General features: G+C 33.6%; 1 protein-coding gene across 1 annotated transcript; it reads right to left on the bottom strand.

Moving 5' to 3' along the window:
• Positions 1-5,007: 5,007 nt before the first annotated feature.
• On the bottom strand, positions 5,008-9,170 carry LOC133313840 (sugar transport protein 14-like). The gene is made up of 5 exons (XM_061515254.1): positions 8,806-9,170; positions 7,238-7,405; positions 6,699-7,021; positions 5,866-6,495; positions 5,008-5,436 (listed from the first exon to the last, which is right to left on the bottom strand). Exons 2-5 carry the CDS (start codon positions 7,377-7,379, stop codon positions 5,008-5,010), a joined length of 1,524 nt encoding a protein of 507 aa, XP_061371238.1. The 5' UTR covers positions 7,380-7,405; positions 8,806-9,170.
• Between the last annotated feature and the right edge of the window lie 9,815 nt (positions 9,171-18,985).

The raw sequence follows: 18,985 nt of genomic DNA, 5'->3' as shown, positions 1-18,985 counted from the left end.
ACCGTTGATTGGCGGAAATCAACGGTTAAGATGTGATAGTAACATTGGTAGTAACATTATTTGATTGTCACAATATCATATCCCTTCAATTAGAATGAAAGTTCTCGAAAAGTATATCTCAAAATAAATAAATAATTGTTTAGTAAATAGATAATTTTATTCAATTTTAAATCTAATTGATACTCAATCCAATCATTTTAGATTTAGATCTTCTAAAGATATAAACATATAAAATCATCAAAAAAATAATAATAATAATAAACAAAAAACCCAAAAAATCGAAATAAATATAAAATTCAAATTGAAAAGAAAAAGTTTTTTTTTTGTCAATTATAATTGATCAATGGCTAGTTTCGATGCAGCAAGTCAAATTTGAGCCCATTCTGAATTCAGAACAGGAAGATATCGTTATGTAAGCCAATTCTACGTGCATCATATAAAAAAACTCAATTTTGGAAGAAAAAAAAATTCGAATTGAATTACAAGAAGGCAAGAAAGAGACGAATTATATATAGGGAAAAATTAATCTTCAACCACAGAAGATGGATTTAATTTCCAGCACAGACATCGTTATTTGAGCTTTTTTTTATTTTTTTATAATTATGTGGATTCCACCACATGATTGTAAGAGTGGTAGGAGATATCTTCTCTTATGTTGATGGAGATTAATAAAGCCTTTATATATAATAACAAACCAATAACAAAAGCTTTAGCTGGAGTTTGAAAGGAATGGCGATTTTGTGAAGATAGCAAGAGGAGTAGTGTAGATGCACTCACCAAGAACAATGAAGAGGCTTCATCTTTGGCTTCAAATCAAAGGAAACGTAATATGGAGAGGAAATTTGTATGAAGTGCGTAGTCTTGCACAATAACGCATATATTCACCCCGAGGTGTGGTCCACAAGCTATTGTGAATCTTCTTCTTATACTCCAATAAAATCAATCAAATCAAATTAATAGGAAAAATGTTTGTGATTTTAAATGACAAAAAGTTATGTCATTTTACGAGAGATATAGACACAGAAAATTTAAATTTTAAATTAAAAAAACCACTCACTTTCTCTCTCCCATGATTTCTGTTTTTCTGTGTCTACCTCTCTTCTAAAATGACATAACTTATGTCATTTAAAATGACAAATACCAAACCCCAAATTAATTATGATATGTCCATATATTGGATCGATCATTAATCAATCGGTAAATCTTGATATCAATAAATAAGTAATTTATTGTAAAAAAGTCAGACTCTTAATCATTAATTCTACTTAATTTCATCTTTTGATTTTTTTAAATGTTAAATATGTATTTAAAAATAACAAATTATAAAAAGTTAAACATTTAATGCATTTAAGACTAAAACATATTTATTGTTTTTTATATTTCAGTAATTTTAAGATTTAATAAAAAAAAATTAAATTCTCTTAAGAGTTAAGAAAACTCATATTTTTAACATAGAAATAAATTAAAGCAATTAATGTGATTCTAAATATGTTTAAAAGATTCAAAACTAAAGAAGAATAAAAAAATTCATGTAACTCATCAATAGTTCATATTAACATACCGTTAAATGTCAAATATATTATGTCTTTAGGGTCAACAGTATGCTAAATATTATTAAATACGGTTAAAGATATGGTAAATATTATTAGATGTAAAATATATTTTTAGTTTTTGTGCTCGGTAAAATATTTACGAAAAATTGTATTGATTTCAAGTTAAAATTGATATAATGGAGCAAAGGTTGGTTAAGGAAACTGGAAGGAGAGACATTCAAGCCAAGTTATGCTCGCTGGCTTGCTCGCTACAACGAACAAGTACAAAGGATGATATTTCGTGCAACAACTTGCTCAAGCGAGCAACCTAGCGAGCAAAACCTAGAAGAAGGCAATTGGTATGTATTTCTTTGCTAAGTTTCTCGCTTCAGCGAGCCTCATTGTAAAAAAGTTTATGGATCTTTTTTATTAAAAAGGGAAAGAAACAAGGCAAATGCATTTGATTTTCTATGACCTAAGGAAAGAAAAGACCTTGTTCTTGGACAAGGAGTTGAAGGAAGGGTCAAAGCTTCATCGTGGAGATTGGTTATCAAGTTTCTTTTATGGATTTCTCTACTTTTTCATCTTTTGTTTTAGTTCTCTTCACGATGTCAAGTTAGGTTTTCCTATAGTTAGGGTTTTAGATGGAACCAATGGGTTTTTGATATTATCTACTTTTTTCTTTCAATTTAATGTTCAATTTTTAATGTTATGCAATTAATATGTTCTTTATTTTTCTTCTTTATAATTATTTGATAGTTATAGCATGCGTTTTTATATTTAAATCATAATTGCAAGAAATTTTAGGGTTAATTCAACTTTGATCGCATTCCTATTTCACACTTTATTTTCACAACACATACATAGATATAATTAAAATTAATACCCATTAAATGTCAGGGAAAATACTGAAGACTAAAGGAAAAGGACCAAATCTCTGAAAACAATATATAATCTGAATATAAAAAACATAAAGTAATTAATTTATATGTACTAAATATGAGACTTGAAACTAAAAGGAAAATCAGTAAAGGGTGATTATATTTAAATGCTCGAGTGTCATGAAGTGATAAGAATAGATTTGTTTTTTTTCCTTTTTTTTTTTTTCTACTCACAAAATTTTTGCACCTGATTAAATGAATAATATAAAAAAATGGAAATATAATTTCTCATATTGCATGAAATTTTTGTCTCATACAATACATAAAAAAAAAGGATGAGATTCACTTTTTTTCTCTCTCTTCTCGTTGATGAGTTCTATTCACTTTTTAAAATTTGCATGAAACAAGTTGTGTAATATAACATCAGAAATTATATTCCCTAAAAAAAAAATAGATGTTTTGAGTTGTCAATTGACAGTTCTTTTGTCCAGTACTTTATCAATTTTACAAATAGGACAAAATAAAATACAACTCATTTTGAGCTGAGTTGTCCTTTAAATTTTAGCAAATCAAATGCACCTTGAGCTTCTTATGGGTTAGATGCACAAAATTACCGATTTATGGAAATCTGTAATATTACAATTTGAATTCAATAAACCAAAACAAAAGACACTTAACAGTGCGCTGTCAATAATCGTTTCCTAGCAATTTCATCACTAAAATTAAGAAACATTGGAAAGAGAGGATATATATATATATATATATATATATGGCAAAATGATTTGTAACGTGACTGTATATAAACATTGGTGCAATCACATAGAAACTACGTCGTTTTGGATGAAATAAAGAAAGTTCGCGTTTAGAATTAATTGTAGAAAATAGAAATATTATATTTATTTTCACCTTTGCATCATTATGATTCCTTATATTTAATATTTTATATTTACTTACATCTTTGTATGGTTATGATTCCCAATATTTAATGCTTTCACACTATAAAATGACATAATTTTATATTTGTATGTTTATGATTTCTCATATTAAATATTTTCACACTATAAAATGATATAATTTTATATCAGTGCACCAATCCTTAAGTACAGTCAGTGTATATCCGCTAAACTATATATATATATATATATATATATATATATATATATATATATATGTATGAATCTTGCTGATGTGTAGTGTATAAATATACTAATTAAAAAATATTTAATGTTTATTAGTTATTTTATTGATTTATTTTAAAAAATGTAATGCTTTTAAATTTTTAATTCAATAATTTCTTTATTTTATTATTTAATTAATATTTTTATTCTTTATTGAGCAATCCATTGAATTATCATAGAAATTTGCCAGTGCTCATGTTGTGATAGCTTAATTTTTCAAAATGTGATATGGGACCAATAATTTTATAAATTATTATTTTATTCTTCTAAGTTATTATACCAATGAAAACCATAGCCTTCCTGTACTGAATTTCAGTGAAAGTAATCCTATTCGAATCGAGAATATTCATATTACGATAGAATTAGTTTTTTTAAATAAATTTTTTTGTATTCACAAAAAATTGAACCTAAAACCTTGCTTAAAAGGAATCAAACGTGTACAACTTGAGCCAACCCCCTTTGGTTTAAACGATTTAACATATTGAAATTAGATTTGTTAAATTTACATATTAAATGAGTAGTTAGGCAAATATAAAGATTGAAATGAATTAGTATTTTATTACCTCATTCTATTTAAAATACCTAAAATGAAATTATTATGTTAAAAATATAAAATAAACCAAGAAAAAAAATCATTTATGTATCAAAAACTAAAATATAAAAAACCTAACGTAGTTGAGTCAAAGATACATGCATATCTAATCTTTTTACAAAAAAAAAAAAAAGAAAGAAAGATTATATGTATGTGTGTATTTATTTTTTTTTAAGCTAGAAGCTACTTATAAGCATAAGTTAGACCAAACAAGTTTTGAGAAAAGCTCTTATAATAAAAATTAAAAGCTCCTCCTTTTATTAAACTCTTATCTGCTTTCCTTGAAATGTGTATTTTTTTTTAAAATGAAGAGTTATAAAGTTAGAGAGAGATAATTTTCTTGAAATATGTGTTTTTAAGCTAAATTTTTTATGTAATTACCAAACAGCTTTTAACTTTTTTTGTTAAACTCTTTTTTTTTAGCATTAGCTTATAAGTAGCTTCTAACTTAAAAAAGAGAGGATCCAAAGAAGCTCTGTATGGTTTTAACATATTATATGTTTTTATCTTTTTCTTAAAAAAAAGTGCTAGTAGAACATTACATTTGTCCTTTATAAGAACTTTATATTTAGTTTGTTTCTCTAGTATTACGATTTTGTGATTATCCCTTTTTGTGATTTTCCTCTCATCAATTCCAAGTTTGGAACAATCCAGAGGACAACACAAAAATTTCCACATTACTAAGCATTATAAAGATAGATGGACAAGAATTGAAAAAATAATAAGTGATGTCAAAAGAGTATCAGTACATTGAGAAAAAAATATAATCAAATTCTTCAACTTGAATCACAACATATATAAAGAACAAGATTTGAGATTTTGGCTTATAATGGTGTGCCAGACTCTGCTGCTACTACTTTCTTCCAAAACCAGTGTCTCTCAAACAAAAGATAAATCTCCTCTATTGGAACTTGCTTGGTTTCTGGCAATAGGTAGTAGACAAAGCAGCTCATAAGGAAAATTAAGAACCCAAACAGCAAGAAGATTCCATATTTGAGGTGGCAAAGTGATACAAGGAAGAATTGTGCCACAAGTGCAGTGAAGATCATGTTAACACACACCACAACACTTTGTGCAGATGACCTTATCTCTAATGGGAAAAGCTCACTAGGAACCAACCACCCCAAGGGACCCCAAGATCTTCCATATGCTAAAACAAATATGAAAATCACTATAACCAGAAATAAACCAACACCAAATGAAAGTTGTTTGCCTTTTCCAAATGCAAAAGCCAAAACCAAAGCTGTAGCAATCTGCAGATTGAAACAAAAAAAACCCCCTCAAACTAGTAACAAAATATGATAATGAATACTATAAAGAACCAATTCAACCTAAAAGCTTAAGCTATTGAGTGAGGTTACATTAATGGTTTTATATATCTCCATACGTCCCCTCACACGAGAGCCCACTGGGCTTGAAGGGTGAACAATGCACAGGGCCACCTACCTGTGTGAACAAAGAAATTCCACTTGAAAGAAAGTGGGGGGCGACAAGGATCGAACCCGGGACACGAGACTCTGATACCATGTAAAGAACCAATTCAACCCAAAAGCTTAAGCTATTGAGTGAAACTACATTAATGATTTTATATATCTCAACAAATATCATGTTATGTTTTTTATTTCATTTGTGTTATATGAGTTTTAAGGACAAAAGTTATGTATGAAAGATGTAGTTTATACCATGCAGAATATCATTTCAGCACCAGCTTCCAAAAAGAAAGCTCTCCTACCAAACTTGTCAACAAAAGCCATTGAGATAAGAGTGGCAAGAACAAGTGCTACACTGGTGATAACAGATGAATATAGAGCTGCCCCAGAGCCAAAGCCTAAAGTTTGGAAAATGACAGGTGCATAGAAGAGGATGGAGTTGTTGCCAGTTAGTTGTTGGAATGCTGGAATAGCCAAAGCACCAATTATTAATTGGGGTCTGTTCTTTCTTAGGAGGAGGTTCTGGAAAGGGTTCTTGATAGATTTTGCTTCTCTGCTAGCCTCAAGAAGATCATCAAATTCAGCATCAACATTAGGGGTGCCCCTAATCTTCTCCAATACTATTCTTCCTTCCTCAATTCGTCCTTGTTCAACAAGACTGTTTGGTGTCTCTGGACACAAATAACCTCCAATGAACATTAAAGTTGCTGGAACTGTGGCTAAACCAAGGGATAACCTCCATCCCCAAGGATGAAGTCTCTCGGTACCATAGTTCACAAGGTTAGCTATTAAAATTCCCAAACATGTTGTTAACTGAAAGAGTTGGTTCACTGCTCCTCGGATTTTTGCTGGAGCCATTTCTGAAAGATACAGAGGAACAGCCTGCACAATAATTAGAAAAACAATGCAAGTAAAATTGGTGATACCCTTTTATTTTGTGGGAATAACAGTTTCTTTTTTTCATATTTTGAAGATATGTGTCGCAATCCAACTCTCTCATTTATGTTGTCATGATAATATGTTCCAAAAAAAAACTTAACATGAAAGATTTTATATCACATTTGTATCAATATGGTTAAACCTACTTGGTTACCAAATCCAATGCCAACACCAAGAAGGATACGCCCAATGATCAACGTGGCAATGTTCTTGGCAGCAGCATTGAGAACAGCTCCAATAAAGAAGCTTACGGAACCAACTAAAATACTTGCTTTCCTGCCTTTGTTTTTTGTTAGACTTGAAGCACCAAATGTTGACACAAGCGCCGCAAAGTACAAAGATGATGTAAAGAGTGTCAATAGTTGATCATCATATTTACAATAATCCGTTTCTGCAAGATGTGCATGCTTCCTCTCATACACTTGTGGGAAGAATTCTATGAGGAAATCATCCATGGAGGTAACTCCACCTGTAATTATCAAGCAATATTATTCATACCCTCATAAGATTTTTGAACAAGTGATCAAAGAATTCAGCATGTCACCTTTCAACATCATGGTTTAATTTTAAATGAGAGACACCAAGATAGTAGAATGTCATGGATCAAACTAAACTTTTCCAAAAGCTTAAGCCGTTGAGAAAAGACACGCGAATGATTTTATTATATCTCTAACATAAAACTCACCTGAAACACCAAGATCATATCCGAATAGAGATCCACCAAGAGCTCCAACAATGCAAGAAAAGATGAAAAATCCAGTAATCTTGGACTCATAAAGATGAGCCCTCTTGAGGGTCCCAGCATCAGCAAATCCTCCACCAGCCATTTTTGCCTCACTTTTTTTTTATATGCCTATCAATTAATTCTCAGTGAGAATCACTGTCTTGGTGAGATATTCAGACTATATTATTATATATAGGGATTAACATAAAAGAAAACTTGACTAAGAAGTGGACAAAGAGAACAGAGTTAAGTGCCAATTCAAATGAAGATTCAAAAACCATATATCAGTTAGTTAATCTGCATGCACAAGATGACACAGCTAATCAATACCAAGTACTACTTGATTCTCCTTTTTTTTATATATATATTCCCAAGTTTTTCTTGATTTAGCTAATGGAATTGGAGGGTTGTTAACATTTGTGTTGTGCAAGCCACTAGAGCACAAGAAAGAAGGCCTGAGTGTAGCAATAGTTAACAAACCATCAATTTTGGTATTTCCATTCCACTTAAAGCGCAATCTCTCATCCGTTGGTCTTCTTATTCGCTTTTCATGTTCCCGGGTCATTGTCCTATTTTTTCTCTATAACTTCATATGCATGTCTAAGGTCTAGTTTTGCTTTCATGCAACTTCCTCTTCTTTTCTTTTCTTTTCTTTTCTTTTTTATTTTTTATTTTTCAAGTCAGAGTGTACGTCTTACCTTTACCTTCCATGAAAGTCAAGATTTTTCTTGTCTTGGCATCTTTTTCTTATTCTTATTCATCAGTATATTGTGCATAGAATATCTCTGGAATTCAGAATAATGTTTATAAAACATTTTTTTAATAAATATAAAAGTTCAGTTTAATCAATATAATTTGATTTCATATATTTATATATAGATTATATTAACATTTTTATAAAAATTTATTTATAAATTAATTATTTTGCTCTTCGGTATTATTGACTGCTTAAATTTGTGTTCCCACAACAGTTTCCCATGTATTTTAGCTTGTGTTAGATTAACATGTCTGTTCACCTGTTTAAGAAATTGGGCATGTATCAAGGAATTATTGTGATACTTAGCACATGAATATTATGACTCTAGGTGAAATTTATAATTTTCAGAGTCTTTTGATCCATCAAGGAGGATGACTATGGAACATATATAATTGTTATATCCTATTAAATGGGATAAATATTGTGTTTGATTACCCTAATACAGTTTCCATTTATCTTTCATATAAAATATGTTTCTTTCGTCATGAAATTAACATGGGAATGGTATATTAAGAATTAGCTTCACTTCCTTCCTATTAAATAAACTGTGAATCACCTCTTTATCTATTTTTTAGGCTGAGTTGAGAGATAATCTTATTTTATAAATTTATTATCATGAAAAATACTGAAACGTACCAAGAAAAATAATAAAAATCTCACCAAAATATTTAATTCTATCTTCAAAAATTTATTCCACATACAAATCAATGATTTTTATGTCTTTACGTCTTTATTATTATTTTTAAATGGAACAAAATCGAAAGTTGATTACCCAAGACGCATCAGCCAAGGGTCCTTCTATTTCTCTCTCTATCTTTGTTTCAGCTGAGAGTTGGTAATGGATTCATAAATCTTGTTGAGAGTGGCTTCGGAGAAGATTAGCTTGATTGTTGTATTTTGTGTTGTAATTCTGCTTCTCCGCGATGCTCCTTCTGTGATGGCCGGAGACACAGTTCACGATGACGATTCAACTCCCAAGAAGCCCTGTTGCAAGAAACAGTTCGTCTGGTATGTCTACTCTACAAAGTTTACTTCTTTTTCTCCTTCTTTTGATGGGTTTCATGTCTTTTCCTCATAGTAGAAGCATGGTCATGGAGCATCAAAATACTATTTTTTTTTTTTTCTTTCTACTTCCCAATTTTGGTAGCTCAGGGTGTGTGGCAAAATGATTTGAAATCATAATATACAAATTTTACTGACTATTGTTCTTTTATCTTATCTAATTATTATTTTTCCATCATACTTTTCATTTACAATCAATATAAGATAATTCTTTACGACATTAAATATTGAATTTTATAAGAGTTATGTTGTAGGAAGAATGATTATGTTATGTTATAGAGATTCGTTTTGCGTGTCGTAGTTTTTTTTTTCTTCTTTAAAACATGTGGGTCCCACAAAATGTTGTGTGTGAAAAAGTTGGTGTGATCATTTTAAATGATGGATGTAAATTCCTTAAATATTACACAGGAATCATCTAATTAAAATGGAAAAAGTGTGTGTCATTTTAAAAAATAGAAAGTTGTGTCATTTTAAAAAAAAAAAGATAGATAAAGAAGAAGAGAGAGTTGACAAAAAAAAATAAATGTGTGGATCTTACCTCTTTGTAAAAATAAAAATATAAGTTGTATTATTTAAAAGGATAAATATTTTTTTCAATTAAGATTGGAGTTACAATGTGAGAATGTATGACAAAGATGGTTTGAGATGTTCAATAAAGGAGAGAAAAGTTATCATGTTATATGGAGGGAATAAATTGGATTGGGCCATTTCCTTAAAAAATAAAAATTAAAAATTGGATTGGCCCATTTCCTTAAAACATAAAGAAAAAATTGGATTGGGCCATTTCCTTCTAAATAGAGGAGCATAAATATAACATCACTTGGGATTGGGTTGGATTGGATTGCGATCCCATTTTTGAATTTAAACAAGCCAACTAAAATGCCTATTATTTGTTTATCAAAAATATAAAAATAAAATGCCTATTATTCAAATGGATTTACATTATTATGTCACATGACCCCAAAAACTTTTTTACACACGCAACATTTTGAGGAGCCCACACTTTTTAAAGCAAAAAATAAAAAATAAAAAATTAAGGCACGCAAAACGAATCTCTATAACATTATACAATCATTTTTTCTACAACATAACTCTTATAAAATCCAAATTCTTATTGTTATGGCTTAAGCCTTACCCTTTGCCTTGTTCCTAGGTTTGTTTTCCTGCGTTATTGTCGAATTGAACCAGCCAATTACCTAATAATTATAGTAAATTACAATTAAAATATGTTAGAGAAATTAACCTTGCTTAGGTTGACTAACTCAAATTGAGCTCAAATTTGATTGGATAAATCGAAACTAATTTTTGAGCAAAGCCCGTCACTACTAAAAATTGTTATTTTTTTGACGAAAATATTTCGTCAAAAATGATAAAAATTTAGTGAAAATGAAATTTTTGATGAAATTATCGACGAAATTGAAGTCAACAAATATCTCTTCATTCCTAACAATTTTTGTGATGACATATATCATCATTAAAAGTTGTAAAAATCATCACTAACGTATTTTTGTAATGATATTTTACTTCATCAATATTCATCCCTAATATTCAAATCACTTTTGTTTTAGTGATAATATTTTCAGACAACACTAAAAATGTCGATTATTGTGACAAAAAACGATGTCACAAATATCTGTGAGAAATAATGATGAAAATAAATCGTTATAGATATTTATAATATTAGTTATGATTTAATCGTCAAATATATTTATAACATCATTATGATGATTTAATCATCATATTATAATAATTTATAGTGATAAATAAATTGTCATTGTTATTTCAATAATAGCTATTAATTTTTGTGGTATTAACTTACTATTATAAATTTCTTATGGTAGTTCATAATTTGTTCATTTAATTTTTTTTGAAATTAAGACAATTCTAATCATTAATCATGCTTGTTGTGTAACATTAATGTAATAACAATTTTTTTAAAAATAAATTAAAATAAATATCAATTAATGTGTTCAAAAGATAAAGTAAATTTTATCACCAAATTTGAATTTTGTATCAATTTCCTTGATAATAAAAACATTTTCAATATTACCCCCAAATTTCCATCTTGTAAATAGAAAAAACCAATTATGATACATAATCAATAATAAATGTAACTGAATAATTGTGGCCTTTAAAATGACAAGTAAATACATTAAAAATGGTTACAAAAAAATACATTAAAAATAATTTGGAACAATCAAATACAAAAATAATGGGAAAATACTAATCATGTGGCAATCCTAATTGCATGGTCTACCAATAAAATTTAATATTAATCATCTTCATGCATGGGAGATCGAAACGATACATTCGAGCTTGTCATCTATGGTAAAATGAGGTTCTGCACAATTTATATGATATTAACTTAAACTCATATTTTGTATTTGTTCAGTCCTAGAGAACTGTATTACTTTATCGTATGGTATGCGCTCAGAGATACCCTAGAGATAGGTATCTAGATTGGCTTATAGCCAATACTTCAATCACTGCGCACAAGCAATAGGCTTATAGCCAAGACGTGGGTGTGTGCACAGTGTTGACAGTAATAGTAAATAGGTCACCACACCAAAAAAAAAAAAATTAGTAAATAGGTCAAAGTGTGTACCTAGGGTCTTTAGCCTCTTATATAAGAATTACCTTCATAGGTTTGGGCCTTTGAGATCTCCCAGTTGATATGAAATCTGTCTTGATTGATGGGGATATGGATCTTATCCCTTGATCCTCTCTAGATTATATAGTTGTGATATCTCTATTCAATCTTGCTAGTAATAGGGTTGTTAGGATATAGATCCAGTCCATAACAGTTGCCCCCCAGCCCGGCAGTTCGGAAGCTCGAATTGCTGGGGTGTCTAAGTCTGATTGATAGGTCGACCCTACCGAGGTACTATGATCCTGCCTTGGGTCTGGTGCGACTATCTCTTCTTGGTTTAGCTTTTTATATTGGCTTCTTTTCTCTTGAAGTCTCTGAGTGGTGAGGTGGTGTTTGCATTTTTTTGACTTTGAGCTCGGCTTCTCTTTCCGAGGCTCTTTAGTTTTGACTAGGCTTATTGTCAGTCTTTTATATAGGCGTTCGCCTAAGTTTTAGGATGGCATTTCGTGCCTCCTTAATAATTAACCCGACTTTGTACTCCCTGACTTTAAGTGTCGTGGTTCCAGATTTGGCTCGATTTCGCATACCGAGATCTCTATTAGCATGGATTTAACCTTTTGCAAAGGTGTATTGTACTTTAGGAGCACAATTTTTCTTTCTGCGACTTCCCCCTTTTGGATTTGGCTTGCTGCCTATATCTTAATTTTGGGAAGGTCTTTCATGCCTTCTTGAACGATTAGTTTGACTTCAAATACCGTGACTTCTCTTGTTTTTGACGGACTTGGCTTCTTTTGCCATAGTCTTGGATTCTTGAAAGAGGAGTTCGCCTCCTTAATTTTAAGCCCAAATATGTATACCGTGGCTTTTATTTTGAGCCCCACTTCATTCGCGATGGCTTTTTAATTTGAGGCCAGCCTGTTAGGCCTTTGTGGCCAAAACCTTAACGACTTGACTTTGCTGTTGTAGTTTTAAGTTATTAGGGCAGTTTTCTGCCTTATTCATTTTGAGCCCAGCTTCACATACCGTGGCTTTCTTTAAATTGACTTGTCTTTTGCCTTGTCTACACTTTTGAAGGCGGTATCTTTTCCTTTCTGATTTTAGCTCGGCTTAATGTACCGTGGGCTTTACTGTTGGACTAGACTTTTTGCCATATTTTGTTTGAGTCCGGCTTTGCATACCGTGGCTTTCTACTTTGAGCAACGCTTCATTAGCGATGGATTTTTAATTTGAGGCTAGCCTGTTGGGCCGCAAACTTTGTCATTTGACTTTGTTGCCAAAATCTTGAATAGGATCCCAACATCATATGCCGCCTCGATTTTTCTTTTATCTCAAATTGGGGTTTGATTCTTTTCTAGGATCACGATCTCTCCAAATTCGTCTTCTCGAATTGGGGTGTGATCCTTTTTGCTAGAATCACATCTCTCTAATTCCATCTTCTTCTTTTTTCGGATCGAGGTGTGATCATTTTGCTAGGATCACATCCCTCCAATTTCGTCTTCATTTTTATCGCGGATTGGGGTGTGATCCTTTTGTTATGATCACATCTCTCCAATTTCGTCTTCATTTTGAACTCGGAGCCTGAAGCTATGACTAAGGCTGAGTTGAAGCTCAAGGCTAATGCCGAGCTTTTAAACTTGAAGCCCTTCGTGGTCTGAGCTCGAGGCTGATGTCGAGCTTTAATCTTGAAGCCCTTGGTTGGGCTGAGTTGGAGCTCATGGCCAAAGTCGAGCTTTAATCTTGAAGCCTTTGGTTGGGCTGAGTTAGAGATCAAGGCCGAAGATGAGCTTTAATCTTGAATCCCTTTGTTGGGAAGAGCTCAATGCTGAGGCCGAGCTAATAAATTTAGGTGGGCTGAGCTCAAGGCCGAAGCCAAGCTATTAAACTTTAAGCCCTTTGTTGGGCTGAGTTGAAGCTCTAGGCTAAGGCCGAGCTTTTAAACTTTAAGCCCTTAACTGGGCTGAGATGAAGCTCAAGGCTGAGGCCGAGCTTTTAAACTTTAAGTCTTTCAATGGGCTGAGTTGATAATCATGAAGCCCTTCACTGGGCTGAGTTGAAGCTCAAGGCTGAGGTCGAGCTTTAATCTTGAAGCCCTTCACTGGGCTGAGTTGGAGCTCAAGGTCGAGGTTGAGCTATTAAACTTAAAGCCTTTAGTTGAGTTGAATTCAAGCTCTAGGCTAAGGCCGAGCTTTTAAATTGAAGCCCTTCGCTGGGCTGAGCTCAAGGCCGAGGTCGAGCTAATAAATTTGAAGCTCTTAGTTGGGCCGAGTTGAAGCTCAAAGCTGATGCCCTTTGCTGGGCTGAGCTAATAAATTTGAAGCCCTTAGTTGGGCTGAGTTGAAGCTCAAGACTGATGCCGATCTTTTAAACTTGAAGCCCTTCGTTGGGCTAAGCTTAAAGCTGAGGCCGAGTGTAACAGCCCGTTGTACACCGGTATTGTTAACATTAATTATGATATTAAGCGCAGTTACAATCACAACAATTCATTTATAAAAATGCGAATAAACTTTTTTCGATTATTACGCGAGCATTTAAAACATATAAAGCGTAATAATTAAAAGCTGTGACCGCAACCGTAAACTCTTGCGGAAGACTTATTTAAACTATTTTTATAACTTACTTTACTTATTATAAGTTGCTAAGGGGTTCCCATAAACCCACTTAGCCAATTTCCAAACTTTACGTTTTTACCTATTCGAACATGTTTCACTCTTAATTTTTCTTCCACCTCACCGCTTGCAACCAAACCTTCTTCTCAGATTATATCTTTGTCTTGCTTAATTCCCTTTTTAACAAGCTATCATACGCTCAATTCGGAGCTCATTTGCTCCGGTTATCGCCGTTTGAAGTTGGATAAGCAAATAGCCAAACAACCCCAAAAACAGCTCCAAACCACTCACATTGCTCGAATTACTGCACTCAATCCACTGATCCATTTGCTCTCACATTTTTATCCTACAAACTAGACATCTCAAACTTCATTTTGATATATCACACGCTTAATTTGACTGAGAAACGAAGCGGGAATTAATTTTCCAAATCCGGTCCAGAACTGCCCCAGATGCAGTGGCACATGAGCAGTCCGTGTTTCTCCATTTTTTTCAGGCCTAAGAACAACCCATATTTTCCCCAACTTATGACACAAGATAGAGGACATCTCAACCTTCAAAATGGCGTATGACACGTCCCTATTGGACCTCTATGGAGGGAGATATGCTCTCCCGAAGTTCGCCTAAAATCTGTCAATTCTACAGAAAATTCGCCAGAGTTTCCTTTGTTTTTTCAATAATCCCAAATTTGTAAACGATCATTTCAGCCTCAAATGTACCTAATAATCACATGATAATACAGTAATAATCTAATGGGTGGCACACACAAGGACCAACAACGCCTTGGGGCACTTACAACCCAATCCAGTTTATAGTTATTAGGCATTTAGTTCATATTAATCATCCTTAAGTAGTTGCCATCACTAACACATTTTTCATGCATATTTTCATCATACATGTAATCATACCCTAAAATAAGCCTAACGCCCTTCCATCATAAATAGACATGCATCAAATATGATTACAATATTGCTTTACAACTTACAACTTGAAACCTAAACTTTAACTTACATTCTTCCAATATTACAACTTAAATACAAATGACAACATAACCAAATACATAACAGCTGGACTTAGGCAAAATGGCATGAACAAATATGCTAATGAAGCTCATACTACATACATATGAGATGTTCATGCCCTAAGTCTAGCCTAGGCCACACGGCCAACAAAATGCAAAATGTGAAGCACTCCACTGCTCACTCTGCGGGCCTCTTGCCCGCTGCTCCGACTCTACTGCTACCTCCTGAAATAAATGCCCCGAGACGAGGTGAGATATACGAATATATCTCAGTAACCAAGAGGTTCTGGAGAAAACTCCACCCAATGGTTCACTTCGATGCATATCAATAGAATAAAATAACCACTTTGAAAACGGGATAAAGTAAGGGATTTAGAGAAACTGGGGAAATATCTGAATACAAAATACGACGCTGCGGAATGGTAGCTACCCATACCACGCACACCCTGGCATATATAAGCCTATGGATCCGCCCGAGGTGTGATTAAATCACTACCGCCCTGGTACCCATTCCATCGGGTCCACCCAAGGTGTGATCAAATCACTACCACCCCGGAACCCATACCATCGGGTATGATCCAAGGTGTGATCAAATCACTACCACCAAGGTACCCATTCCATCGGGTATAATCCAAGGTGTGATCAGATCACTACCACCAAGGTACCCTTTCCATCCATAACACCTGAGACATTCCTAGTGTGCTCCTATCCGGATCACACACTATGACTCGCGGTCAACTGGAACTCCCTCTCGGAGACCTATCCAGCGGAAGTCCGAAACTGCCCGCAGGCTAATAAAACTGTCTACTGGCTAAAGACTCGGTACATAAGTACCCATAGTAATAATGCATGCATGCTCATGTGTTCTATACTACTCATACTAACTTCCTACCGTTGCCATCAACTGGCAAGGTGGAACAGAAAAGGGGAAGAAGCCCCAGTACCAAGAGGTTACCTTAAATACTGTTTTCACAAGCTCCGCAGCAGCTTATCCCTCAACTTGGTACACAGCAGAATGCCTACACAGAGGACATTCCCAATCACTTATAATTCAAACAATACATGCTAATTTACAATTATACATGCATTGAACCAATTACATACCTCAATCCACTTGGTCCAAAACCAAGGGCAACTCCCAGATTCAAGTTTCGGGATTCAAGTCAACGTACGGCAACTTATACAATTACGTACATCCATCAGTACGCGTCAAATAGCATCAAAACGCAATATCACAAAATCATCCCCATCCTCCCTTGATGGTTCGGCCATTCAAGTGTTAATTTGAGATTTATTTTTCTAAATTTTCTTTCTCATTTTGTTACGCCTCATTAGGTTTTCAATAGGCCAATTCAAGTGTCGTTTCGTCATTTTCGCGTCGAAATACATCGAAACGCGAAAACCGCAAAATCTCCCTTTTTCTCCTTGAAGGTTCGGCCATCTAGGTGTTATATGGGGATTTATTTTTCTAAATTTTCTTTCTCATTTTATAACACTTCCTTAGGTTGCTTAGAGGCTAGTTCAATCGTCGTTTTTCTGTTTCACGACATTTTCGCCTCGTTTTGCGAAATATTTCACTCTAGGCTCATTTAGGTCTCCAAACATAATTCATTTTTTCCATTGATTCATACACTATCCAACCACAACACAACCCATCTAAGTACCATATAACTGCACCAATCATCATCCAAATCATTTTTCAACATCAATTCCTCAATTTTTCCTTAAAGGTTCGAATTTTGCCCTATGACATTCCAAGGAATTTTCATTCAATTTTAGTCACTCCAACCTTCACACAACCTATTATATCATCATACCATCATGCCACAATTCATCATACAAAGTCTCAACACCAAAATTCAAAAGTCCAAAGTCATGATCATCAATTTTTCTAAGTTAAATTCATCAATTTTCACCAATAAATTTCATCGCATTTCTAGCTTTAATACATCATTCTAACACATTATCATCTAATACACATTTTCAAATTGAGCTCTCTAACATCACAATTTATCAATTCAAAGCTTTAGGTTTTTAAAACTCAATCACAAGAATCAACCAATAAAAAGGTGTAACAACTCACTCAAATGCTAGGCAATGGGCTCCTCCTACACATACTCCACCATTGGAGCATTCCAAAGCTCCATGAACACAAAATTTCTCCTCCAAGTCGTGTCTAAAAATGGGCAGGATCTCCTCACACACACGATTTCAAGGCTCAAGAGTGGTACCAATGGGTTTAGAAGGTTCCCTCCAACAAATTTCAACACAAACTTTGTTAAATTTGGTGAAGAAATGAATGATTAATGGAGAGAAGAAAAACTTGCATAAAGATGAAGGGGGAGGGGATGAAGCTCGGGTTTGGGGAGAGAGAAGAGAGTGAGAGTGATGATGAATAGTGGAGTGATGAGATGTTTAAGTGACTTTCAAGTGGGGTGGGTCCCACGCCACCTCACGCGATTCAAAACGCGTCAAAACTCTCACTAAACGTCTGTAAATTCAAAGCCTATTTAGAAACCCTATTTTTTAACATTAACTATTCCACTTTAATTAGGCTTGATCAGATGAATTCAGAGTCCTCCATTCGTTCGAAAAAAACACTGTTTTTAAGCTATCGCGCGCGTCGTTGTCACGTTTCCCCAAAATGACTTACTTTAATCAAATTTTATCAACAATCATATTTCCTAACTCATTAGACCATCTGTAACTCATATTTGAAACCTAGAGCTCAAAATTCAACTGGCACATTTTACGGTGCAATCGTAACGCGGTATTTTTACCCGCGAAAAACACTATTCACTGATTTTTCTAAAACTTGCCTATCCACTCAATTTTTCGTTCTGAACCCATTTCCAGGGTTATTTTTACCATATGAGACCTTCTATTCAATTTTTTATCTTCCTAGGGTTGCGTGTTGGCTAATTACCGTTTTGCTATTTCTTTGTATTTTGGCCTAATCTTTAGGATTTTCACTAATCCATCACTTGATTGCTCACTTAATATTTTAATTACTTGATTTAAAATTGTGAGGTGTTATATTCACCCCAACTTTTTAGAATTTTGTCCGCAAAATTAAATCATACATGTCCGCTAACTCAGGATATGGCCGGAGAATCTCATCCTCCCGCTCCCAAGTAGCCTCCTCAGGCGTACGTCCTTCCCATTGAACTTTAAGCATCGGAATCACTTTGCTTCTAAGCTTCTTTTCACTGCGGTCAAGGACCTCACTAGGACCTATAGGAACCTTCAAATTCTCTCTGATTTCAATGTCGTCAGGTATCACCACATGTGATTCATCCGGAATATAACGTCGTATCTGCGATACATGGAAAACATTGTGCAGATTTGACAACTGTGGGGGTAAGGCAAGCTGATAGGCCACTGGTCCTACTCTTTTCATTACCTGATACGGCCCAATAAAGCGATGACTCAGCTTCCTCACGCCCAATGCACGTCCAACACCGGTAACTGGAGATAACCGTACAAACACATGATCACCTTCTTCAAATTCTAGCGGTCTGTGTCTATTATCATAGTAACTTTTCTGCCGATTCTGTGCCTGTTTAAGTTTTTCTCTGATCATTTCAATCTGTGCTGTAGTTTCTTGCACAAAATTCGGCCCAAACCTCTCTTTATTGCCTACCTTTGTCCAACAAGTAGGAGTACGACATCT

Source organism: Gastrolobium bilobum, unplaced genomic scaffold (assembly GCF_033153095.1).
Source record: "Gastrolobium bilobum isolate Gb01-03AN ecotype WA unplaced genomic scaffold, APGP_CSIRO_Gbil_v1 utg4223, whole genome shotgun sequence".
Lineage (NCBI taxonomy): Eukaryota > Viridiplantae > Streptophyta > Magnoliopsida > Fabales > Fabaceae > Gastrolobium > Gastrolobium bilobum.
This window is presented reverse-complemented; position numbering and strand designations above follow the sequence as displayed.